General features: G+C 48.7%; 1 protein-coding gene across 2 annotated transcripts; it reads right to left on the bottom strand.

Moving 5' to 3' along the window:
- Positions 1-785: 785 nt before the first annotated feature.
- LOC142702418 (oocyte zinc finger protein XlCOF8.4-like) lies at positions 786-4261 on the bottom strand. Of its 2 annotated transcripts, none has more exons than XM_075848175.1 (5): positions 4150-4261; positions 3613-4000; positions 2983-3147; positions 2775-2898; positions 786-1032 (listed from the first exon to the last, which is right to left on the bottom strand). In XM_075848175.1, the coding sequence occupies exons 2-5, from the start codon at positions 3805-3807 to the stop codon at positions 899-901; spliced, it is 618 nt and encodes a 205-aa protein (XP_075704290.1). In that variant the 5' UTR covers positions 3808-4000; positions 4150-4261; the 3' UTR covers positions 786-898. The 2 variants fall into 2 exon arrangements, with proteins under 2 accessions (XP_075704290.1, XP_075704291.1); XM_075848176.1 differs by lacking the exon at positions 786-1032 and adding an exon at positions 2108-2261.
- Positions 4262-25043: the final 20782 nt, after the last annotated feature.

Here is a 25043-nt window from a genome sequence, read left to right on the forward strand (position 1 = left end):
ATATGCCTGTGTACTATCAGTGTATAGATATATGCCTGTGTACTATCAGTATATAGATATATGCCTGTGTACTATCAGTATATAGATATATGCCTGTGTACTATCAGTATATAGATATATGCCTGTGTACTATCAGTGTATAGATATATGCCTGTGTACTATCAGTGTATAGATATATGCCAGTGTACTATCAGTATATAGATATATGCCAGTGTACTATCAGTGTATAGATATATGCCTGTGTACTATCAGTATATAGATATATGCCTGTGTACTATCAGTATATAGATATATGCCTGTGTACTATCAGTGTATAGATATATGCCTGTGTACTATCAGTATATAGATATATGCCTGTGTACTATCAGTATATAGATATATGCCTGTGTACTATCAGTATATAGATATATGCCTGTGTACTATCAGTATATAGATATATGCCTGTGTACTATCAGTATATAGATATATGCCTGTGTACTATCAGTATATAGATATATGCCTGTGTACTATCAGTATATAGATATATGCCTGTGTACTATCAGTATATATTTCTGTCACTTATTATTGTGAGGCACGAGGCGTGATGATGAATTTAACCTCCATGTACCTCAGTAATAGTAATTAACCCCATCATGTACCTCACACATTAACCCATTATGACGGAGAAACATGATGGGGTTAATTACTATTAATGAGGTACATGGAGGTTACATTCATCATCACGCCTCGCGTCTCACATCAGAAAACGGAAGAACTTTTTTATTATTTTTTTATTACTGCTGGTAAAGTATCGTTTTGATATCGAAATCGCAATACTACACGAAGTATCGGTATCGGAGTCCAAATTCTGGTATCGTGACATCCCTAATGACCGCAGGACCGAAAAGCTCCGCACCCCCTATATAGATCTGGTATACGGCTCAGCTTCATCTACCTGATGATTCTCTGGGACATTGTGATTTTCCTCTGGACAGTCCTGGGAATACAGAGGACTGGGACATCTCTCTGGTGGATTTCTCCTACTGGATCCATCTGTAGGAAACACACAGTGACTGAATACATGACTACTGTATATCTGTCTATAGATCAGACACTTCTCTCTACACTTCTATGTTTACTGATCAGAGCCGGAATTACAATGTTGAGGTCCTCACTACCGGTGTCGATGTTCCTGCACCTTGTAAGCCGCAGGCCTAAAGTAGACTGTGCCCTACCAGAGCGAACGGCGGGGCGTAACTGGCTCCCTGCTCCACCATAGTATTTACCTGTATCTGCCCTCTGTGGACGCGGATACACATGAAAGTGGCGGGACACAGGACGCCTCTATTTAGTTACCTGCAACCAAAAATGGTCTGGGTGTCACTTGCTTATTAGCCTCTTAAAGGCTGTGTACACCTCTGTAGGCAATATTTTCTATACATATTAATTAACCCCTTCACGACATGGCTATATACTTTCCAACTCCTGATGCCCTGGGCAGGTGTCACATAAATAAATATTGGCAGAATGGAACAGGGTTGTACTTTCCTGTCCGCCGGCTCTCTCCACAAGTGCCGGCACATCTCCCCCTTAGTTTAATCAAACTTATGCCAAACCCCTGCAGATAGCACCTCATCCCCTGTAGATAGCGCCACTGAAGCTCCCTCTAGGAGCGGAATCATTTGCCAGAGCGTTGCCGTCAACTTGGCTGGAAATTGTGCTTCTAGAGGGAGCCCCTGACGTCTCTGTCCATATATGGACAGTGATGTCAGGGACTCCTCTGGGAGTGGAATCCATGGCCTATTTTTGACCTGTTTAAGAGAACCATTTCTCAAATCTGACGTGTTACTTTAAGGGTATGTGCACACGGGGCTGATAAGATGCAGATTTTCTGCAAAGTATTTAATTGCGAGAAAATCTGCAGCGTATTACAGTAGTAGCAATGAGGATGAGATTTTAACAAATCTCATCTACACGTCGCGCCAAAAATGAGTTTTGGACGTTCCGCCGTGTTTACGCCATGTGGAGACGTATCATAAGTGGGAATAAGATTTTACTTATCCAAGACATTGTGAGATTGTTTTTTCAGAACACGTTGTACTTTATATTAGAGGTAAATTTAGCTCCATACATTCTGTGTTACAGTTACTAAGGATGAAGAAAGACACAAGTCCATCAAGACCAACCTATAATCCGACCGTGTTGATCCAGAGGAAGATAAAACCCCCATGAGGTGGATGACAATTGTCTAATTAGGGGAAAACTCCTCCCCGACTCCAAATCTGGAAATCAGAATAAATCCCTGGATCAGCGTCCCATCTCCAGAATCTAGTGCCCATAACGTGTAATATTAAAGAGAACCTCCGATTATACTGACATTATATAGGAAACTATTATACTGCCGGAGTGTGCCGATAATCGTCTTTCTACATGACTTGTATTACCAGGTTTACTTCTGACTACAGCACGACTGCCCATAGTCCTCGCTGCCGGCTGCCCATAACTCTGCATTAGGAGACAGCGCGTCCTGCTCGTCTTCATGGCTCCTGTATCCAGAACGGCCGCCAGCGCTGTACAATGTAATGTGACCTGTAATGCAGAGTTATGAGCAGCCGGCAGCACGAAACACAGGGATCTAATGTGATGTAAAAGGAGCCGAAATTGTGGAGCTCCTACATTACATGTCATTGTACACACGTGTATATGTGCTGCACATGACGGTATTAAGGCCTCAACATGACCGCCAGTCCAGCCTGTGCCCACAGTAATGCCAATATATATCTGTCTCTTCTCACCTTGTGATGTGCGTGGCCGGTAGTCCTCCATCATGACCTCCTCGTACAGATCCTTGTGTCCTTCTAGATACTCCCACTCCTCCATGGAGAGATAGACAGTGACATCCTGACTCCTTATAGGAACCTGACACACACAATGATACAGTCATTACCCAGACACCTCCAGTGCTGTTACTGTAGAATTTCCCAGCATTCCCAGCAGTGTCACCTCTCCAGTCAGCAGCTCCGTCATCTTGTAGATCAGTTCTAAGATCTTCTCATGTATCCGGGAGTGAGGGGGAGGCTCTGTGATGGGACTACTGCTCCATCCTCCTGACTCATGGATGATGGGAGTCGTACAGTCACCCGATGTCTTCTTCACTATTGTGTACTCCTGTGTATGGAGAGAGACACTTAGAGAACTGAACACAGTATTCCCCCCTCAGTAGAAAGAGGGAGATTGTGACCCCGCTGTATAGACCTCTAGTGACCCCACATCTGTAATACTGGAGACCTCACCTACAAAAAGACATTGAGAAAATAGAACGAGGCCAAAACTAAAAAGGAAATAATATTGGGGGACTAGATGGACCATGTGCTCTCCTCCTGCCGTCATCTTCTATGTTTCTATATAGATGTCATCCTGATCCTCCTGGTTCCTGGTCATTCTCATTGCTCTACAACATGACTATTGCAGCATTGGTGACATGACACATAACTGACCATATTGGTGGCTGACCTTCAGCTTCTTGACGTCACTTGGAAGATCTGGACGTTGTTATACAGGACACTGGATTATTCCTATTATGTATTGTCCCTTCCCTATGTGGGACTTGTTCTATAATGTAGAAAAGTTTACCTCTCCGCTCAACAGGTAGATGATCTCCAAGGTGAAGTCTAATATTCTTCTGCTCATCTCATTCCTGTGCTTGTCCATCCTTGGTGGGTCATTCAGGAGAAGGAACGTTGTGGAGGAGAAGATGAGAAAACTGGAGGAACTGGAGGATCTAGTACTGCAGACGTCTTTATGAAGAAAGGAGAAGATGGAGATCATACAGGGGACATCATCATGTGTGACATACAGAACCTCACTTATTCATCATTGAGAGAAACATCTTCTAAGAGCCGTCACCACATGGAATAAAGGGGTATTCCCAACACGGACAACTCTCCCCAGGATATGCCAGAAATGTCTGATAGATGCGGCTCCACCTCTGGGTGGCCTTGTTAGGCGGTTTCCGTAGCTCCTATAGAAAAGAATGGAGAGACACAATCTGCTCAGGTCCTCCTGCTATATAATCTGCTGCCAACAGATCAGACGGGTGGTCAGTGTGACAGATGCCCTTTATGAATGAATACACCCCTAATATAAGTTTTTACAGATATTAGAAGTTACCTCAGAGATCCTGGATCTTCAGAGACATCTAAAATTCTTAATTATTATAGTATTCCCCTTTTCCTTGTAGATTATTTTACCGGATAGTAACTTTATTCACATCTGAAAGACAGATACTAACCATGGTTATTGGGAACCAGCGGTCACGTGTCAATGTGCAGAAGGTCCCGCCAGTCCTGCGAGCATGTGCGGAAGGTCCCGCCAGTCCTGCGAGCATGTGCGGAAGGTCCCGCCAGACCAGTGGGCAGGAGCGGAAGGTCCCGCCAGACCAGTGGGCAGACGCGGAAGGTCCCGCCAGACCAGTGGGCAGGCGCGGAAGGTCCCGCCAGACCAGTGCGCAGGCGCGGAAGGTCCCGCCAGACCAGTGCGCAGGCGCGGAAGGTCCCGCCAGACCAGTGTGCATGCGCAGTACGTCCCACCAATACAGTGTGTATGTCCTGTTAGTTTAGTGTGAGGTAGCAGCATGTATTGTGCTGGGTGTGCAGGATCTCTGCATCATCTTATCACTTAGCAGTCACATCTTACACACAGACTTCTGTAAAGCGTGACCTGTCCTCCATCGTCCACATTACTTGGTGCTTTTCCTTTTAAACCTGTTCCCCCACTTCTTCATTATTCTGTGCTCCTTCTAGACCTGTCCTCTGCTTCTACATTACTCTGTGCTCCTCCTTCTAGACCTGTCCTCTGTTTCTACATTACTCTGTGCTCCTCCTTCTAGACCTGTCCTCTGCTTCTACATTACTCTGTGCTCCTCCTTCTAGACCTGTCCTCTGCTTCTACATTACTCTGTGCTCCTCCTTCTAGACCTGTCCTCTGCTTCTACATTACTCTGTGCTCCTCCTTCTTCTAGACCTGTCCTCTGTTTCTACATTACTCTGTGCTCCTCCTTCTAGACCTGTCCTCTGTTTCTACATTACTCTGTGCTCCTCCTTCTAGACCTGTCCTCTGCTTCTACATTACTCTGTGCTCCTCCTTCTAGACCTGTCCTCTGCTTCTACATTACTCTGTGCTCCTCCTTCTAGACCTGTCCTCTGCTTCTACATTACTCTGTGCCTCTCCTTCTAGACCTGTCCTCTGCTTCTACATTACTCTGTGCTCCTCCTTCTTCTAGACCTGTCCTCTGCTTCTACATTGCTCTGTGCTCCTCCTTCTAGACCTGTCCTCTGCTTCTACATTACTCTGTGCTTCTCCTTCTAGACCTGTCCTCTGCTTCTACATTGCTCTGTGCTCCTCCTTCTAGACCTGTCCTCTGCTTCTACATTACTCTGTGCTCCTCCTTCTTCTAGACCTGTCCTCTGCTTCTACATTACTCTGTGCTCCTCCTTCTAGACCTGTCCTCTGCTTCTACATTACTCTGTGCTCCTCCTTCTAGACCTGTCCTCTGCTTCTACATTACTCTGTGCTCCTCCTTCTTCTAGACCTGTCCTCTGCTTCTACATTACTCTGTGCTCCTCCTTCTTCTAGACCTGTCCTCTGCTTCTACATTACTCTGTGCTCCTCCTTCTTCTAGACCTGTCCTCTGCTTCTACATTACTCTGTGCTCCTCCTTCTAGACCTGTCCTCTGCTTCTACATTACTCTGTGCTCCTCCTTCTAGACCTGTCCTCTGCTCCTACATTACTCTGTGCTCCTCCTTCTTCTAGACCTGTCCTCTGCTTCTACATTACTCTGTGCTCCTCCTTCTTCTAGACCTGTCCTCTGCTTCTACATTACTCTGTGCTCCTCCTTCTTCTAGACCTGTCCTCTGCTTCTACATTACTCTGTGCTCCTCCTTCTAGACCTGTCCTCTGCTTCTACATTACTCTGTGCTCCTCCTTCTAGACCTGTCCACCACCTTCGGCACAGTCGATCACACCCTCCTGATACAAATTCTCTAGTCCCTTGACATCACAGACTTGGCCCTCTCCTGGATCTCCTCATACCTTACCAACTAAAGATTTACTATCGCTCCCTCATGGGTCTCAGTGTTCTGGATCCCTTACTTTTCTCCATCTAAATCTTTGGTCAAATTTACCTCTGGTCAGGGGCGTAGCTAGAGGCTCATGGGCCCCGATGCAAAAATTCTTACTGGGCCCCCCCCCCGCAAACTTCTCATGGCCGACGGTCCGCTTTCAGCTGCATCGCTGGGTCTCCTAAGTGACCCAACAATGCAGCACTAGCAGCCGGGGCGTCACTAAGGCTGGGTTCACACACACACTATTTACGGACGTAATTCGGGCGTTTTAGCATTGAATTACGTCCGAAAATGCGGCTCAAAAGCGTCGGCAAACATCTGCCCACTCATTTGAATGGGTCTTACGATGTTCTGTGCCGACGGTCATTTTTTTTTACGCGCCGCTGTCAAAAGGCGGCGCGTAAAAAAGTGCCTGTCAGTTCTTCAGACGTAAATGGAGCCGTTTTCCATGGACTCCATGGAAAACCAGCTTCAATTACTTCCGTAATGGACGCAGCAAAAGACGCCTGCACATGCCATTACGGCTGAAATTACGGTTCTGTTTTCTCCTGAAAACAGCACAGTAATTTCAGCCGTAACGGACGCTGCCGTGTGAACATACCCTCAGGGCTTAAAATGTCCGGGAAATAGCCCCAATACATATGTGTCCGCCCCAAAAAAAAGTGTGTATATGAGACAGTATAGCATATCTATAGCACTACGACCCTATAAACTATGGATAGGATTAGATACAATGGCTGAGCAGACAGTATCACACATGATAGGATTAGATACAGTGGCTCAGAAGGCAGTATCACACATGATAGGATTAGATACACAGCTCAGCAGACAGTATCACACATGATAGGATTAGATACAGTGGCCCAGCAGACAGTATCACACATGATAGGATTAGATACAGTGGCTCAGCAGACAGTACCACACATGATAGGATTAGATACAGTGGCTCAGCAGACAGTATCACACATGATAGGATTAGATACAGTGGCTCAGCAGACAGTACCACACATGATAGGATTAGATACAGTGGCTCAGCAGACAGTATCACACATGATAGGATTAGATACAGTGGCTCAGCAGACTGTATCACACATGATAGGATTAGATACAGGGCCCAGCTCGCTGACATTGCGGCTCCAGCGCTGGACCCAGGATAGGTAAGAATAATAATTTTGTTTCTTTATGTGTTACTGATTATTTTTGTGTGTTTGTGTTTTTTTTTACAGGTTCGGTTGTTGGACAGTATCATACATGATTGGATTAGATACACAGCTCAGCAGACTGTATCACACATGATAGGATTAGATACAGGGCCCAGCTCGCTGACATTGCGGCTCCAGCGCTGGACCCAGGATAGGTAAGAATAATAATTTTGTTTCTTTATGTGTTACTGATTATTTTTGTGTGTTTGTGTTTATGAGACAGTATAGCATATCTATAGCACTACGACCCTATAAACTATGGATAGGATTAGATACAATGGCTGAGCAGACAGTATCACACATGATAGGATTAGATACAGTGGCTCAGAAGGCAGTATCACACATGATAGGATTAGATACACAGCTCAGCAGACAGTATCACACATGATAGGATTAGATACAGTGGCCCAGCAGACAGTATCACACATGATAGGATTAGATACAGTGGCTCAGCAGACAGTACCACACATGATAGGATTAGATACAGTGGCTCAGCAGACAGTATCACACATGATAGGATTAGATACAGTGGCTCAGCAGACAGTACCACACATGATAGGATTAGATACAGTGGCTCAGCAGACAGTATCACACATGATAGGATTAGATACAGTGGCTCAGCAGACAGTATCACACATGATCGGATTAGATATAGGGCCCAGCAGACAGTATCATACATGATTGGATTAGATACACAGCTCAGCAGACTGTATCACACATGATAGGATTAGATACAGGGCCCAGCTCGCTGACATTGCGGCTCCAGCGCTGGACCCAGGATAGGTAAGAATAATAATTTTGTTTCTTTATGTGTTACTGATTATTTTTGTGTGTTTGTGTTTTTTTTTACAGGTTCGGTTGTTGGACTTCGGATACGAGGACTTCAATGACGGTTAATGAGGGTTGTGTTTTTTTATTTCAATAAAATATTTTTTCTATGTGCTTGTATCTTTTTAAACTTTATTATCACCGCCTTAGTAATGGCCGCTGGCTGATTGACAATCTCCATTACTAAGGCGAGGCTTAATGTTAGCCGGTGCAGAGGCTACACTAACCTCCATTATTACCCCGGTACCCACCGCCACCAGGGGTACTGGGAAGAGCCGGGTACAAACCAGTACCCGACCATCTGTAGTGACGGGCAGGCACCGGAGTGGCCGCAGGCTGGTAGTATTAGGCTGGGGAAGGCCCTTCCCACCCTTGTAATGCTGCCTGCTGCTGCTGTGTTGTATCTGGCTGGTTATGAAAATTGGGGGGGACCCGACATCGTTCTTTCCAATAATTTTTTTTTATAAATTACGTGGGGTCCCCCCCATTTTCATAACCAGCCAGATACAATAAAGCAGCAGCAGGCAGCATTACCAGGATGGGAAGGGCCACTGTTTTTGGCCTTTCCCCTCCTGATAATACCAGCCTGCGGCCACCCCAGTGGCCGACCATCACTACAGATGGTCAGGTACTGGATCGTACCCGGCTCTTCCCAGCACCCCTGGTGGCGGTGGGTACCGGGGTAATAAAGGGGGTTAGTGTTAGCCTCTGCAGCAGCTAACACTAAGTCCCGCCTTAGCAATGGACGCTGTCAATCAGCCGGCGGCCATTACTAAGGCGGTAGTAATATAGTTTAAAAAAAAACCACAAAGACATAGAAAAAATATTTTATTGAAATAAAAAAAAAAACACACACAACCCTCATTAACCATTTTATTAATAAAAAAAAAGCTGTCATCGAAGTAGTCCTGGAATCCGCCGTAGTCCAACGACCGAACCTGTAAGAAAACACACAAAAAATGATTAGTAACACATGTGTTAGGGTATGTGCACACACACTAATTACGTCAGTAATTGACGGACGTATTTCGGCCACAAGTACCGGACCGAACACAGTGCAGGGAGCCGGGCTCCTAGCGTCGTACTTATGTACGACGCTAGGAGTCCCTGCCTCGCTGCCGGACAACTGTCCCGTACTGAAAACATGTTTACAGTATGGGACAGTTGTCCTGCAGCGAGCCAGGGACTCCTAGCGTCGTACATAACTATAATGCTAGGAGCCCGGCTCACTGCACTGTGTTCGGTACTTGCGGCCGAAATACGTCCGTCAATTACGGACGTAATTAGTGTCTGTGCACATACCCTAAGGCTTAGATACAGGGCCCATGTGTGATACTGTCTGTGGGACCCTGTATCTAAGCCTACCACAAGGTAGGCTTAGTTACAGGGTCCAGCAGACAGTAATCTTATACAGTATAAGATTACTGTGTGCTGGGGCCCTGTATCTAAACCTACAGTGTGGTAGGCTTAGATACAGGGCCCAGCAGACAGGATCACGCATGGGCCATGTATCTAAGCCTACCATGTGATTGGCTTAGATACAGGACCCAGCAGACAGGATCACACAATCTGTGATCCTGTCTCATGGGCCCCCTAAGCCTGCTACATCGTAGGCTTAGGGGTTGTGCAGTCCCTAAACATTGATGGCCTATCCACAGGATAGGCCATCAATAGCTGATGTGTCTCCCGGGTCCCGCCAATCATCTGTTTTGAAGGGGCCGCAGCACTCGTACGAGAGCTGCTTCCCCTTCATTTCACTACTCGCCCACACTGTGAATCGCCGACACCGTTTCACAGTGTGACCGGAATGAAGTGACAGGAATGAAGGGGAGCAGCTCTCGTACGAGTGCTGCGGCCCCTTCAAAACAGCTGATTGGCGGGTCCCGGGAGTCAGACCCCGCCAGTCAGGGCTAACCTTACCTTCCTCTTCGGCCGCGGCGGGAGTTCTGTAGTCTCGATGCTGTGCGCGGCGGCATAGCGCTGTGACGTCATGCGCTGCGCACAGCGCTTGACGTCAGGACCTCCGCTGCGATCCGGAACCAGGAAGGTAAGTAAAGTATGTTACTATAGTAACAGGGGCCCGCGGCCCGAGTTACTATAGTAACTTTTTATTGATGTGGTGCGGGGGGCCGTGGGCCCCCTGGCTTCGGGGCCCGGTCGCAATTGCGACCGCTGCAACCCCTATAGCTACGCCAGTGCCTCTGGTCTTGATGTTACCTCCCTGTTATCTAGAATGTCTAACAGTTATCTCCTATTTCACCTACCACTTCCTTAAGATTAACATGGAGAAAACGGAATCATCTTTTCCCCATTTCACTCAACCCCCTTACCAGAACTATCAAATCACAGTTAATGGCTCCACACATTTCCCGGTCTCACAGGTCCGCTGCATTGGGATAACCCTTAATTTCAAATAGCACAGCCTAAGCGCTTACCACTTCTTGCTGCCTCAACCTCAAAAACCTCTTGAAGTCAGTCTTTCCTCGAACAGACATAAATGCTAGTATATATGCCCTCATCATCTACTGTCTAGACTACTCCAACACCCTTCTCTGTGGCTTCCCATCTAACACTATTGCACCCCTCCTACCCATTCTCAACTCAGCTGCAAGGATAAATCTACCTTGTCCCCTCATTCCACCTCTGCGGTCACTGGCCACCCATTGCCTACTAAATTAAGTTATACATATTAAAAATGACATGCAAGGCTGTCAACAACCCGTCCCCTCCATACATCTCTGCCCTAATCTCCCAATACCTACCCACACCTAATCTCCGGTCCTCACAAGACCTTCTTTGTTCTCATTTTATCTGTTCCTCACATCATCATCTAGATTTCTCCCGTGCTTCCCCCACATTCTGACCTCTTTAGCCCAACTCATCAGATCTCTCCCACTATCCAAACCTTCACTAGTAACCTGAACACCCCCTATTCAGAAAAGCTTACACCCTAAAATAACCGGCTGCCACTACTCCACCGGATGACCAGCTTCTACCCTCACCTACTGTCTACTCTTGTAGTGTCTATGCGGGCAGGGTCTCTCCTATTGTAGAGTGCAGTCTATGTGGGCAAGTTCTCTCCTTCTCTTGTAGAGTGTAGTCTATGTGGGCAGGTTCTCTCCTTGTCTTGTAGAGTGCAGTCTACGCGGGCAGGGTCTCTCCTCTTGTATAGTGCAGTCTATGTGGGAAGGTTCTCTCCTTCTCTTGTAGAGTGCAGTCTATGTGGGCAGGGTCTCTCCTCTTGTAGAGTGCAGTCTACACGGGCAGGATCTCTCCTCTTGTAGAGTGCAGTCTACACGGGCAGGATCTCTCCTTCTCTTGTAGAGTGCAGTCTATGTGGGCAGGGTCTCTCCTTCTCTTGTAGAGTGTAGTCTATGTGGGCAGGATCTCTCCTTCTCTTGTAGAGTGCAGTCTACACGGGCAGGGTCTCTCCTTCTCTTGTAGAGTGCAGTCTACACGGGCAGGGTCTCTCCTTCTCTTGTAGAATGTAGTCTACACGGGCAGGGTCTCTCCTTCTCTTGTAGAGTGTAGTCTATGTGGGCAGGATCTCTCCTTCTCTTGTAGAGTGCAGTCTACACGGGCAGGGTCTCTCCTTCTCTTGTAGAGTATAGTCTACGAGGGCAGGGTCTCTCCTTCTCTTGTAGAGTGTAGTCTATGTGGGCAGGATCTCTCCTTCTCTTGTAGAGTGCAGTCTATGTGGGCAGGGTCTCTCCTTCTCTTGTAGAGTGCAGTCTACGCGGGCAGGATCTCTCCTCTTGTAAAGTGCAGTCTATGTGGGCAGGGTCTCTCCTTCTCTTGTAGAGTGCAGTCTACGCGGGCAAGGTCTCTCTCCTATTGTAAAGTACAGTCTACGCGGGTAGGGTCTCTCCTTCTCTTGTAGCGTGCAGTCTATGTGGCCAGGGTCTCTCCTTCTCTTGTAGAGTGCAGTCTACGCGGGCAGGGTCTCTCCTTCTCTTGTAGAGTGCAGTCTACGCGGGCAGGGTCTCTCCTTCTCTTGTAGAGTGCAGTATACGCGGGTAGGGTCTCTCCTTCTCTTGTAGAGTGCAGTCTATGTGGGCAGGGTCTCTCCTTCTCTTGTAGAGTGCAGGCCACGCGGGCAGGGTCTCTCCTCTTGTAGAGTGCAGTCTACACGGGCAGGGTCTCTCCTTCTCTTGTAGAGTGCAGTCTATGTGGGCAGGGTCTCTCCTTCTCTTGTAGAGTGCAGGCTACGCGGGCAGGGTCTCTCCTTCTCTTGTAGAGTGCAGTCTACACGGGCAGGGTCTCTCCTTCTCTTGTAGAGTGCAGTCTACGAGGGCAGGGTCTCTCTCCCTCTGGACCAGTCTGTCATTCATTAATGTTTGTCTCTTCTTATGTACTTAACCCCTTGGACACGCAGCCAATTCAAATTTTTCCACCCTCCTTCCAAAGCCAGAACTTTTTTGTTTTTCCGTTGGCATAGCCGTATGAGAACATGTCTTGTGCTGGACGTGAAGTAATTTTAAAAGGGGTTTTCCACGATCAGACAACGGATGACCTCCACTGGATAGGTCATCAGTATATGATGGTGGGGGTCCGACACCCGGACCCCGAACAGATCAGCTGCTCCGGCTGCCGGATGTTTTGAACGGTATGCAGTAGTTGGAGCCGGAAGCAAATGGCTCCGACCACTGCACAGCGGCCGTTCTGCAGAACTAAATGCTCTGCTCCTATTCACTTTAACACAGCAGCACGACCGCTCTATTCCGTGACCGGAGCATCTGCTTTCAGCATGGACTTCTGGTGCCCGGAGGCAGCTGGAGCAGATGATCGGTGCGGAGTCCGGGTGTCGGACCCCCACAGATCATATACTGATGACCTATCTGGTGAAGGTCATCAGTTGTCCGATCGTGGAAAACCCCTTTATTGTCCCCTATAATGTGCTGGGAAAGAGGAAACAATTGTGGGCTGGAATAGGGGAAAACGCAGTGAATCCTATTGATTTTTAGGTTTAGTTTTTGCGGCGTTCACCATGCGGTGAAAATGACTTGTTACCTTTATTCTCCGGGTCAATACGATTACGACGACACCAAATTTTGAGATTTATCTTCGACAAGGAAAGAAAAATTTGTTCAAAAAAGAAAACCGTTTTGTGTCGCTATTTTGTGAGACAGAACGTTTTATATTTCCGGTGATTGCGCGGTGTGAGGAGTTTTATATTTCTGATGATTGCGCGGTGTGAGGAGTTTTATATTTCCGGTGATTGCGCGGTGTGAGGGGTTTTATATTTCCGGTGATTGCGCGGTGTTAGGGGTTTTATATTTCCGGTGATTGCGCGGTGTGAGGGGTTTTATATTTCCGGTGATTGTGCAGTGTGAGGGGGTTTATATTTCCTGTGATTGCGGGGTGTGAGGGGTTTATATTTCCGGTGATTGCGCGGTGTGACGGGTTTATATTTCCGGTGATTGCGCGGTGTGAGGGGTTTTATATTTCCGGTGATTGCGCGGTGTGAGGGGTTTATATTTCCGGTGATTGCGCGTTGTGAGGAGTTTTATATTTCCGGTGATTGCGCGGTGTGAGGGGTTTATATTTCCGGTGATTGCGCGGTGTGAGGGGTTTTATATTTCCGGTGATTGCGCGGTGTAAGGGGTTTATATTTCCGGTGATTGCTCGGTGTGAGGGGTTTATATTTCCGGTGATTGCGCGGTGTGAAAGGTTTATATTTCCGGTGATTGTGCGGTGTGAGGGTTTTATATTTCCGGTGATTGCGCGGTGTGAGGGGTTTATATTTCCGGTGATTGCGCGGTGTGAGGGGTTTTATATTTCCGGTGATTGCGCGGTGTGGGGGGGTTATATATTTCCGGTGATTGCGCGGTGTGGGGGGTTTTATATTTCCGGTGATTGCGCGGTGTGAGGGGTTTATATTTCCGGTGATTGCGCGGTGTGAGTGGTTTATAATTCCGGTGATTGCACGGTGTGAGGGAGTTTTATATTTCCGGTGATTACGCGGTGTGGGGGAGGTTTATATTTCCGGTGATTGCGCGGTGTGAGGGGTTTTATATTTCCGGTGATTGAGCGGTGTGAGGGGTTTATATTTCCGGTGATTGCGCGGTGTGAGGGGTTTATATTTCCGGTGATTGCGCGGTGTGAGGTGTTTTATATTTCCGGTGATTGCGCGGTGTGGGTGGTTTATATTTCCGGTGATTGCGCGGTGTGAGGAGTTTTATATTTCCGGTGATTGCGCGGTGTGGGGGGTTTTATATTTCCGGTGATTGCACGGTGTGGAGGGTTTTATATTTCCGGTGATTGCGCGGTGTGGGGGGGGTTTTATATTTCCGGTGATTGCGCGGTGTAAGGGGTTTATATTTCCGGTGATTGCACGGTGTGGGGGGGTTTTATATTTCCGGTAATTGCACGGTGTGAGGGGTTTTATATTTCCGGTGATTGCGCGGTGTGAGCGGTTTTATATTTCCGGTGATTGCGCGGTGTGAGCGGTTTATATTTCCGGTGATTGTGCGGTGTGGGGGGGTTTATATTTCCGGTGATTGTGCGGTGTGGGGGGTTTATATTTCCGGTGATTGCGCGGTGTGAGGGGTTTTATATTTCCGGTGATTGCGCGGTGTGAGGGGTTTTATATTTCCGGTGATTACGCGGTGTGAGGGGGTTATATTTCCGGTGATTGCGCGGTGTGGGGGGGTTTTATATTTCTGGTGATTGCGCGGTGTGTGTGGGGTTTTATATTTCCGGTGATTGCGCGATGTGGGGGGTTTATATTTCCGGTGATTGCGCGGTGTGAGGGGGTTTATGTTTCTGGTGATTGCGCGGTGTGAAGGTTTTATATTTCCGGTGATTGCGCGGTGTGAGGGGTTTATATTTCCGGTGATTGCGCGGTGTGGGGGTTTTATATTTCCGGTGATTGCGCGGTGTGGAGGGTTTTATATTTCCGGTGATTGCGCGGTGTGAGGGGTTTATATTTCTGGTGATTGCGCGGTGTGAGGGGTTTTATATTTCCTGTGATTGCGCGGTGTGTGTGGTGTCATATTTCCGGTGATTGCGCGGTGTGAGGGGTCATATTTCCGGTGATTGCGCTGTGTGAGGGGTTTTATATTTCCGGTGATTGCGCGGTGTGAGGGGTTTATATTTCCGGTGATTGCGCGGTGTGAGTGGTTTATAATTCCGGTGATTGCGCGGTGTGAGGGAGTTTTATATTTCCGGTGATTACGCGGTGTGGGGGAGGTTTATATTTCCGGTGATTGCGCGGTGTGAGGGGTTTTATATTTCCGGTGATTGAGCGGTGTGAGGGGTTTATATTTCCGGTGATTGCGCGGTGTGAGGGGTTTATATTTCCGGTGATTGCGCGGTGTGAGGTGTTTTATATTTCCGGTGATTGCGCGGTGTGGGTGGTTTATATTTCCGGTGATTGCGCGGTGTGAGTAGTTTTATATTTCCGGTGATTGCGCGGTGTGGGGGGTTTTATATTTCCGGTGATTGCACGGTGTGGAGGGTTTTATATTTCCGGTGATTGCGCGGTGTGGGGGGTTTTATATTTCCGGTGATTGCGCGGTGTGAGGGGTTTATATTTCCGGTGATTGCGCGGTGTGAGGGGTTTTACATTTCCGGTGATAGCGCGTTGTGAGGAGTTTTATATTTCCGGTGATTGCGCGTTGTGAGGAGTTTTATATTTCCGGTGATTGCGCGGTGTGAGGGGTTTATATTTCCGGTGATTGCGCGGTGTGAGGGCTTTTATATTTCCGGTGATTGCGCGGTGTGGGGGGTTTATATTTCCGGTGATTGCGCGGTGTGAGGGGTTTTATATTTCCGGTGATTGCGCGGAGTGAGGGATTTTATATTTCCGGTGATTGCGCGGTGTGAGCGGTTTTATATTTCCGGTGATTGCGCGGTGTGAGCGGTTTATATTTCCGGTGATTGTGCGGTGTGGGGGGGTTTATATTTCCGGTGATTGCGCGGTGTGAGCGGTTTATATTTCCGGTGATTGCGCGGTGTGAGGGGGTTTATATTTCCGGTGATTGCGCGGTGTGAGGGGTTTTATATTTCCGGTGATTGCGCGGTGTGAGGGGTTTTATATTTCCGGTGATTACGCGGTGTGAGGGGGTTATATTTCCGGTGATTGCGCGGTGTGAGGGGTGTTATATTTCCGGTGATTGCGCGGTGTGGGGGGGTTTTATATTTCTGGTGATTGCGCGGTGTGTGGGGGGTTTTATATTTCCGGTGATTGCGCGGTGTGGGGGGTTTATATTTCCGGTGATTGCGCGGTGTGAGGGGGTTTATGTTTCCGGTGATTGCGCGGTGTGAAGGTTTTATATTTCCGGTGATTGCGCGTTGTGAGGGGTTATATTTCCGGTGATTGCGCGGTGTGAGGGGTTTTATATTTCCGGTGATTGCGCGGTGTGGGGGTTTTATATTTCCGGTGATTGCGCGGTGTGGAGGGTTTTATATTTCCGGTGATTGCGCGGTGTGAGGGGTTTATATTTCTGGTGATTGCGCGGTGTGAGGGGTTTTATATTTCCTGTGATTGCGCGGTGTGTGTGGTTTTATATTTCCGGTGATTGCGCGGTGTGAGGGGTTTATATTTCCGGTGATTGCGCGGTGTGAGGGGTTTTATATTTCCGGTGATTGCGCTGTGTGAGGGATTTTATATTTCCGGTGATTGCGCGGTGTGAGCGGTTTTATATTTCCGGTGATTGCGCGGTGTGAGCGGTTTATATTTCCGGTGATTGTGCGGTGTGGGGGGGTTTATATTTCCGGTGATTGTGCGGTGTGGGGGGGTTTATATTTCCGGTGATTGCGCGGTGTGAGGGGTTTTATATTTCCGGTGATTGCGCGGTGTGAGGGGTTTTATATTTCCGGTGATTACGCGGTGTGAGGGGGTTATATTTCCGGTGATTGCGCGGTGTGAGGGGTGTTATATTTCCGGTGATTGCGCGGTGTGGGGGGGTTTTATATTTCTGGTGATTGCGCGGTGTGTGGGGGGTTTTATATTTCCGGTGATTGCGCGGTGTGGGGGGTTTATATTTCCGGTGATTGCGCGGTGTGAGGGGGTTTATGTTTCCGGTGATTGCGCTGTGTGAGGGGGTTTTATATTTCCGGTGATTGCGTGGTGTGAGGGGGTTTTATATTTCCGGTGATTGCGCGGTGTGAGGGGTTTTATATTTCCGGTGATTGCGCGGTGTGGGGGTTTTATATTTCCGGTGATTGCGCGGTGTGAGGGGTTTTATATTTCCGGTGATTGCGCGGTGTGAGGGGTTTTATATTTCCGGTAATTGCACAGTGTGTTGTGTTTTATATTTCCGGTGATTGCGCGGTGTGAGGGGTTTTATATTTCCGGTGATTGCGCTGTGTGAGGGGGTTTTATATTTCCGGTGATTGCGCGGTGTGAGGGGTTTTATATTTCCGGTGATTGCGCGGTGTGAGGGGTTTTATATTTCCGGTGATTGCGCGGTGTGAGGGGTTTTATATTTCCGGTAATTGCACGGTGTGTTGTGTTTTATATTTCCGGTGATTGCGCGGTGTGAGGGGTTTTATATTTCCGGTGATTGCGCTGTGTGAGGGGGTTTTATATTTCCGGTGATTGCGTGGTGTGAGGGGGTTTTATATTTCCGGTGATTGCGCGGTGTGAGGGGTTTTATATTTCCGGTGATTGCGCGGTGTGGGGGTTTTATATTTCCGGTGATTGCGCGGTGTGGAGGGTTTTATATTTCCGGTGATTGCGCGGTGTGAGGGGTTTATATTTCTGGTGATTGCGCGGTGTGAGGGGTTTTATATTTCCGGTGATTGCGCGGTGTGTGTGGTTTTATATTTCCGGTGATTGCGCGGTGTGAGGGGTTTATATTTCCGGTGATTGCGCGGTGTGAGGGGTTTTATATTTCCTGTGATTGCGCGGTGTGAGCGGTTTTATATTTCCGGTGATTGCGCGGTGTGAGCGGTTTATATTTCCGTGATTGTGCGGTGTGGGGGGTTTATATTTCCGGTGATTGCGCGGTGTGAGGGGTTTTATATTTCCGGTGATTGCGCGGTGTGAGGGGTTTTATATTTCCGGTGATTACGCGGTGTGAGGGGGTTATATTTCCGGTGATTGCGCGGTGTGAGGGGTGTTATATTTCCGGTGATTGCGCGGTGTGGGGGGGTTTTATATTTCTGGTGATTGCGCGGTGTGTGGGGGGTTTTATATTTCCGGTGATTGCGCGGTGTGGGGGGTTTATATTTCCGGTGATTGCGCGGTGTGAGGGGGTTTATGTTTCCGGTGATTGCGCGGTGTGAAGGTTTTATATTTCCGGTGATTGCGCGTTGTGAGGGGTTATATTTTTGGTGATTGCGCGGTGTGAGGGGTTTTATATTTCCGGTGATTGCGCGGTGTGAGGGGTTTATATTTCCGGTGATTGCGCAGTGTGAGGGGTTTTATATTTCCGGTGATTGCGCGGTGTGGGGGTTTTATATTTCCGGTGATTGCGCGGTGTGGAGGGTTTTATATTTCCGGTGATTGCGCGGTGTGAGGGGTTTATATTTCTGGTGATTGCGCGGTGTGAGGGGTTTTATATTTCCTGTGATTGCGCGGTGTGTGTGGTTTTATATTTCCGGTGATTGCGCGGTGTGAGGGGTTTATATTTCCGGTGATTGCGCGGTGTGAGGGGTTTTATATTTCTGGTGATTGCGCGGTGTGAGGGGTTTTATATTTCCTGTGATTGCGCGGTGTGTGTGGTTTTATATTTCCGGTGATTGCGCGGTGTGGGGGGGTTTATATTTCCGGTGATTGCGCGGTCTGAGCGGTTTATATTTCCGGTGATTGCGCAGTGTGGGGGTTTTATATTTCCGGTGATTGCGCGGTGTGGGGGGTTTTATATTTCCGGTGATTGCGCGGTGTGAGGTGTTTTATATTTCCGGTGATTGCGCGGTGTGAGGGGTTTATATTTCCGGTGATTGCGCGGTGTGGGGGGTTTTATATTTCCGGTGATTGCGCGGTGTGGGAGGTTTTATATTTCCGGTGATTGCGCGGTGTGAGGGGTTTTATATTTCCGGTGATTGCGCGGTGTGAGGGGAGATTCACACGAACGTTGCGTTTTTGCGCGCGCAAACAACGCGGCGTTTTGCGAGCGCAAAAACTATTTGACAGCTGCGTGTGTCATGCGTGTCTGATGCGCGGCTGCGTGATTTTCGCGCAGCCGGCATCATAGAGATGAGGCTTGTCAACGCCCGTCACTGTCCAAGGTGCTGAAAGAGCTAAATCTTTCAGCACCCTCGACAGTGAATGCCGAACACAACAGCGAAAAACCTGTAAAAAAAAAAGATAAAGTTCCTACTTACCGAGAACTTCCCGGCTGTTGCCTTGGTGACGCGTCCTTGGTGACGCGTCCTTGGTGACGCGCCTCTCTTGACATCGGGCCCCACCTCCCTGGATGACGCAGCAGTCCAAGTGACCGCTGCAGCCTGTGATTGGCTGCAGCCTGTGCTTGGCCTGTGATTGGCTGGAGCTGTCACTTGAACTGAAGTGTCATCCCGGGAGGTCGGACTGCAGGAAGGAGACAGGAGTAATCGGTAAGTTAGAACTTCGTTTTTTTTTTACAGGTTAATGTATTTTGGGATCGCAAGTCACTGTCCATGGTGCTGAAACAGTTTAACTCTTTCAGCACCATGGACAGTGACTATCTCCTGACGTCGCGTACCGATAATTTTTTTGCCGGGATCGGCCAAAACGAGTTTGGCCGAACCCGGTGAAGTTCGGTACGCTTGTCCGGCTTCGCTCATCGCAAAGACACTCCGTTTGGATGTTCGGAAACAGAAAAGCACGTGGTGCTTTTCGGTTTTCATTCATCCTTTTCACTGCTGTTGCGCGAATCACGCTCGTCCCACGGAAGTGCTTCCGTGTGGTGCGCGTGATTTTCACGCACCCATTGACTTCAATGGGTGCGTGATGCGCGAAATACGCAGAGTTATTGAACCTGTCGCGCTTTTTGCGCAGCAGACAAACGCTGCGCAAAAAGCACGGACTGTCTGTACTGCCCCATAGACTTGTATTGGTCCATGCGTGCCGCGTGAAAACCACGCGGCCCGCACGGACCGAATACACGCTCGTGTGAATCCCCCCTGAGGGGTTTTATATTTCCGGTGATTGCGCGGTGTGAGGGGTTTATATTTCCGGTGATTGCGCGGTGTGAGGGGGTTATATTTCCGGTGATTGCGCGGTGTGAGGGGGTTTATATTTCCAGTGATTGAGCGGTGTGGGGGGTTTATATTTCGGGTGATTGCGCGGTGTGAGGGGTTTTATATTTCCGGTGATTGCGCGGTGTGAGGGGGTTTATATTTCCGGTGATTGCGCGGTGTGAGGGGTTTTATATTTCCGGTGATTGCGCGGTGTGAAGGGTTTTATATTTCCGGTGATTGCGCGGTGTGAGGGGTTTTATATTTCCGGTGATTGCGCGGTGTGAGGGGTTTTATATTTCCGGTGATTGCGCGGTGTGAGGGGTTTTATATTTCCGGTAATTGCACGGTGTGTTGTGTTTTATATTTCCGGTGATTGCGCGGTGTGAGGGGTTTTATATTTCCGGTGATTGCGCTGTGTGAGGGGGTTTTATATTTCCGGTGATTGCGCGGTGTGAGGGGTTTTATATTTCCGGTGATTGCGCGGTGTGAGGGGTTTTATATTTCCGGTGATTGCGCGGTGTGAGGGGTTTTATATTTCCGGTGATTGCGCTGTGTGAGGGGGTTTTATATTTCCGGTGATTGCGTGGTGTGAGGGGGTTTTATATTTCCGGTGATTGCGCGGTGTGAGGGGTTTTATATTTCCGGTGATTGCGCGGTGTGAGGGGTTTTATATTTCCGGTGATTGCGCGGTGTGAGGGAGTTTATATTTCCGGTGATTGCGCGGTGTGAGGGGTTTATATTTCCGGTGATTGCGCGGTGTGAGGGGTTTATATTTCCGGTGATTGCGCGGTGAGAGGAGTTTTATATTTCCGGTGATTGCGCGGTGTGAGGGGTTTTATATTTCCGGTAATTGCGTGGTGTGAGGGGTTTTATATTTCCAGTGATTGCGCTGTGTGAGGGGTTTATATTTACGGTGATTGCGCGGTGTGAGTGGATTATATTTCCGGTGATTGTGTGGGGGGGTTTATATTTCCGGTGATTGCGCGGTGTGAGGGGTTTATATTTCCGGTGATTGCGCGGTGTGGGGGGGTTTTATATTTCCGGTGATTGCGCAGTGTGAGGGGTTTATATTTCCGGTGATTGCGCGGTGTGAGGGGGGGTTATATTTCCGGTGATGGCGCGGTGTGAGGGGTTTTATATTTCTGGTGATTGCGCGGTGTGGGGGGTTTTATATTTCCGGTGATTGCGCGGTGTGAGGGGTTTATATTTCCGGTGATTGCGCGGTGTGAGGGGTTTATATTTCCGATGATTGCGCGGTGTGAGGGGGTTATATTTCCGGTGATTGCGCGGTGTGAGGGGGTTTATATTTCCAGTGATTGAGCGGTGTGGGGGGTTTATATTTCGGGTGATTGCGCGGTGTGAGGGGTTTTATATTTCCGGTGATTGCGCGGTGTGAGGGGTTTTATATTTCCGGTGATTGCGCGGTGTGAGGGGTTTTATATTTCCGGTGATTGCGCGGTGTGAGGGGTTTTATATTTCCGGTAATTGCACGGTGTGTTGTGTTTTATATTTCCGGTGATTGCGCGGTGTGAGGGGTTTTATATTTCCGGTGATTGCGCTGTGTGAGGGGGTTTTATATTTCCGGTGATTGCGTGGTGTGAGGGGGTTTTATATTTCCGGTGATTGCGCGGTGTGAGGGGTTTTATATTTCCGGTGATTGCGCGGTGTGGGGGCTTTATATTTCCGGTGATTGCGCGGTGTGGAGGGTTTTATATTTCCGGTGATTGCGCGGTGTGAGGGGTTTATATTTCTGGTGATTGCGCGGTGTGAGGGGTTTTATATTTCCGGTGATTGCGCGGTGTGAGGGGTTTTATATTTCCTGTGATTGCGCGGTGTGTGTGGTTTTATATTTCCGGTGATTGCGCGGTGTGAGGGGTTTATATTTCCGGTGATTGCGCGGTGTGAGGGGTTTTATATTTCCTGTGATTGCGCGGTGTGAGCGGTTTTATATTTCCGGTGATTGCGCGGTGTGAGCGGTTTATATTTCCGTGATTGTGCGGTGTGGGGGGTTTATATTTCCGGTGATTGTGCGGTGTGGGGGGTTTATATTTCCGGTGATTGCGCGGTGTGAGGGGTTTTATATTTCCGGTGATTGCGCGGTGTGAGGGGTTTTATATTTCCGGTGATTACGCGGTGTGAGGGGGTTATATTTCCGGTGATTGCGCGGTGTGAGGGGTGTTATATTTCCGGTGATTGCGCGGTGTGGGGGGGTTTTATATTTCTGGTGATTGCGCGGTGTGTGGGGGGTTTTATATTTCCGGTGATTGCGCGGTGTGGGGGGTTTATATTTCCGGTGATTGCGCGGTGTGAGGGGGTTTATGTTTCCGGTGATTGCGCGGTGTGAAGGTTTTATATTTCCGGTGATTGCGCGTTGTGAGGGGTTATATTTTTGGTGATTGCGCGGTGTGAGGGGTTTTATATTTCCGGTGATTGCGCGGTGTGAGGGGTTTATATTTCCGGTGATTGCGCAGTGTGAGGGGTTTTATATTTCCGGTGATTGCGCGGTGTGGGGGTTTTATATTTCCGGTGATTGCGCGGTGTGGAGGGTTTTATATTTCCGGTGATTGCGCGGTGTGAGGGGTTTATATTTCTGGTGATTGCGCGGTGTGAGGGGTTTTATATTTCCTGTGATTGCGCGGTGTGTGTGGTTTTATATTTCCGGTGATTGCGCGGTGTGAGGGGTTTATATTTCCGGTGATTGCGCGGTGTGAGGGGTTTTATATTTCTGGTGATTGCGCGGTGTGAGGGGTTTTATATTTCCTGTGATTGCGCGGTGTGTGTGGTTTTATATTTCCGGTGATTGCGCGGTGTGGGGGGGTTTATATTTCCGGTGATTGCGCGGTCTGAGCGGTTTATATTTCCGGTGATTGCGCAGTGTGGGGGTTTTATATTTCCGGTGATTGCGCGGTGTGGGGGGTTTTATATTTCCGGTGATTGCGCGGTGTGAGGTGTTTTATATTTCCGGTGATTGCGCGGTGTGAGGGGTTTATATTTCCGGTGATTGCGCGGTGTGGGGGGTTTTATATTTCCGGTGATTGCGCGGTGTGGGAGGTTTTATATTTCCGGTGATTGCGCGGTGTGAGGGGTTTTATATTTCCGGTGATTGCGCGGTGTGAGGGGAGATTCACACGAACGTTGCGTTTTTGCGCGCGCAAACAACGCGGCGTTTTGCGAGCGCAAAAACTATTTGACAGCTGCGTGTGTCATGCGTGTCTGATGCGCGGCTGCGTGATTTTCGCGCAGCCGGCATCATAGAGATGAGGCTTGTCAACGCCCGTCACTGTCCAAGGTGCTGAAAGAGCTAAATCTTTCAGCACCCTCGACAGTGAATGCCGAACACAACAGCGAAAAACCTGTAAAAAAAAAAGATAAAGTTCCTACTTACCGAGAACTTCCCGGCTGTTGCCTTGGTGACGCGTCCTTGGTGACGCGTCCTTGGTGACGCGCCTCTCTTGACATCGGGCCCCACCTCCCTGGATGACGCAGCAGTCCAAGTGACCGCTGCAGCCTGTGATTGGCTGCAGCCTGTGCTTGGCCTGTGATTGGCTGGAGCTGTCACTTGAACTGAAGTGTCATCCCGGGAGGTCGGACTGCAGGAAGGAGACAGGAGTAATCGGTAAGTTAGAACTTCGTTTTTTTTTTACAGGTTAATGTATTTTGGGATCGCAAGTCACTGTCCATGGTGCTGAAACAGTTTAACTCTTTCAGCACCATGGACAGTGACTATCTCCTGACGTCGCGTACCGATAATTTTTTTGCCGGGATCGGCCAAAACGAGTTTGGCCGAACCCGGTGAAGTTCGGTACGCTTGTCCGGCTTCGCTCATCGCAAAGACACTCCGTTTGGATGTTCGGAAACAGAAAAGCACGTGGTGCTTTTCGGTTTTCATTCATCCTTTTCACTGCTGTTGCGCGAATCACGCTCGTCCCACGGAAGTGCTTCCGTGTGGTGCGCGTGATTTTCACGCACCCATTGACTTCAATGGGTGCGTGATGCGCGAAATACGCAGAGTTATTGAACCTGTCGCGCTTTTTGCGCAGCAGACAAACGCTGCGCAAAAAGCACGGACTGTCTGTACTGCCCCATAGACTTGTATTGGTCCATGCGTGCCGCGTGAAAACCACGCGGCCCGCACGGACCGAATACACGCTCGTGTGAATCCCCCCTGAGGGGTTTTATATTTCCGGTGATTGCGCGGTGTGAGGGGTTTATATTTCCGGTGATTGCGCGGTGTGAGGGGGTTATATTTCCGGTGATTGCGCGGTGTGAGGGGGTTTATATTTCCAGTGATTGAGCGGTGTGGGGGGTTTATATTTCGGGTGATTGCGCGGTGTGAGGGGTTTTATATTTCCGGTGATTGCGCGGTGTGAGGGGGTTTATATTTCCGGTGATTGCGCGGTGTGAGGGGTTTTATATTTCCGGTGATTGCGCGGTGTGAAGGGTTTTATATTTCCGGTGATTGCGCGGTGTGAGGGGTTTTATATTTCCGGTGATTGCGCGGTGTGAGGGGTTTTATATTTCCGGTGATTGCGCGGTGTGAGGGGTTTTATATTTCCGGTAATTGCACGGTGTGTTGTGTTTTATATTTCCGGTGATTGCGCGGTGTGAGGGGTTTTATATTTCCGGTGATTGCGCTGTGTGAGGGGGTTTTATATTTCCGGTGATTGCGCGGTGTGAGGGGTTTTATATTTCCGGTGATTGCGCGGTGTGAGGGGTTTTATATTTCCGGTGATTGCGCGGTGTGAGGGGTTTTATATTTCCGGTGATTGCGCTGTGTGAGGGGGTTTTATATTTCCGGTG

Source organism: Rhinoderma darwinii, unplaced genomic scaffold, assembly GCF_050947455.1.
Source record: "Rhinoderma darwinii isolate aRhiDar2 unplaced genomic scaffold, aRhiDar2.hap1 Scaffold_2308, whole genome shotgun sequence".
Classification (NCBI taxonomy): Eukaryota; Metazoa; Chordata; class Amphibia; order Anura; family Rhinodermatidae; genus Rhinoderma; species Rhinoderma darwinii.

Excerpts from the sequence above, each read along its gene's own strand:
- LOC142702418 (XM_075848175.1), bottom strand. The coding sequence starts at position 3,807 with ATGATCTCCATCTTCTCCTTTCTTCATAAAGACGTCTGCAGTACTAGA. Across the intron at positions 3,148-3,612 it reads TCTACCTGTTGAGCGGAGAG|GAGTACACAATAGTGAAGAA; the intron begins GTAAACTTTTCT and ends CTCCATACACAG. Across the intron at positions 1,033-2,774 it reads CCGGCCACGCACATCACAAG|ATGGATCCAGTAGGAGAAAT; the intron begins GTGAGAAGAGAC and ends TGTTTCCTACAG.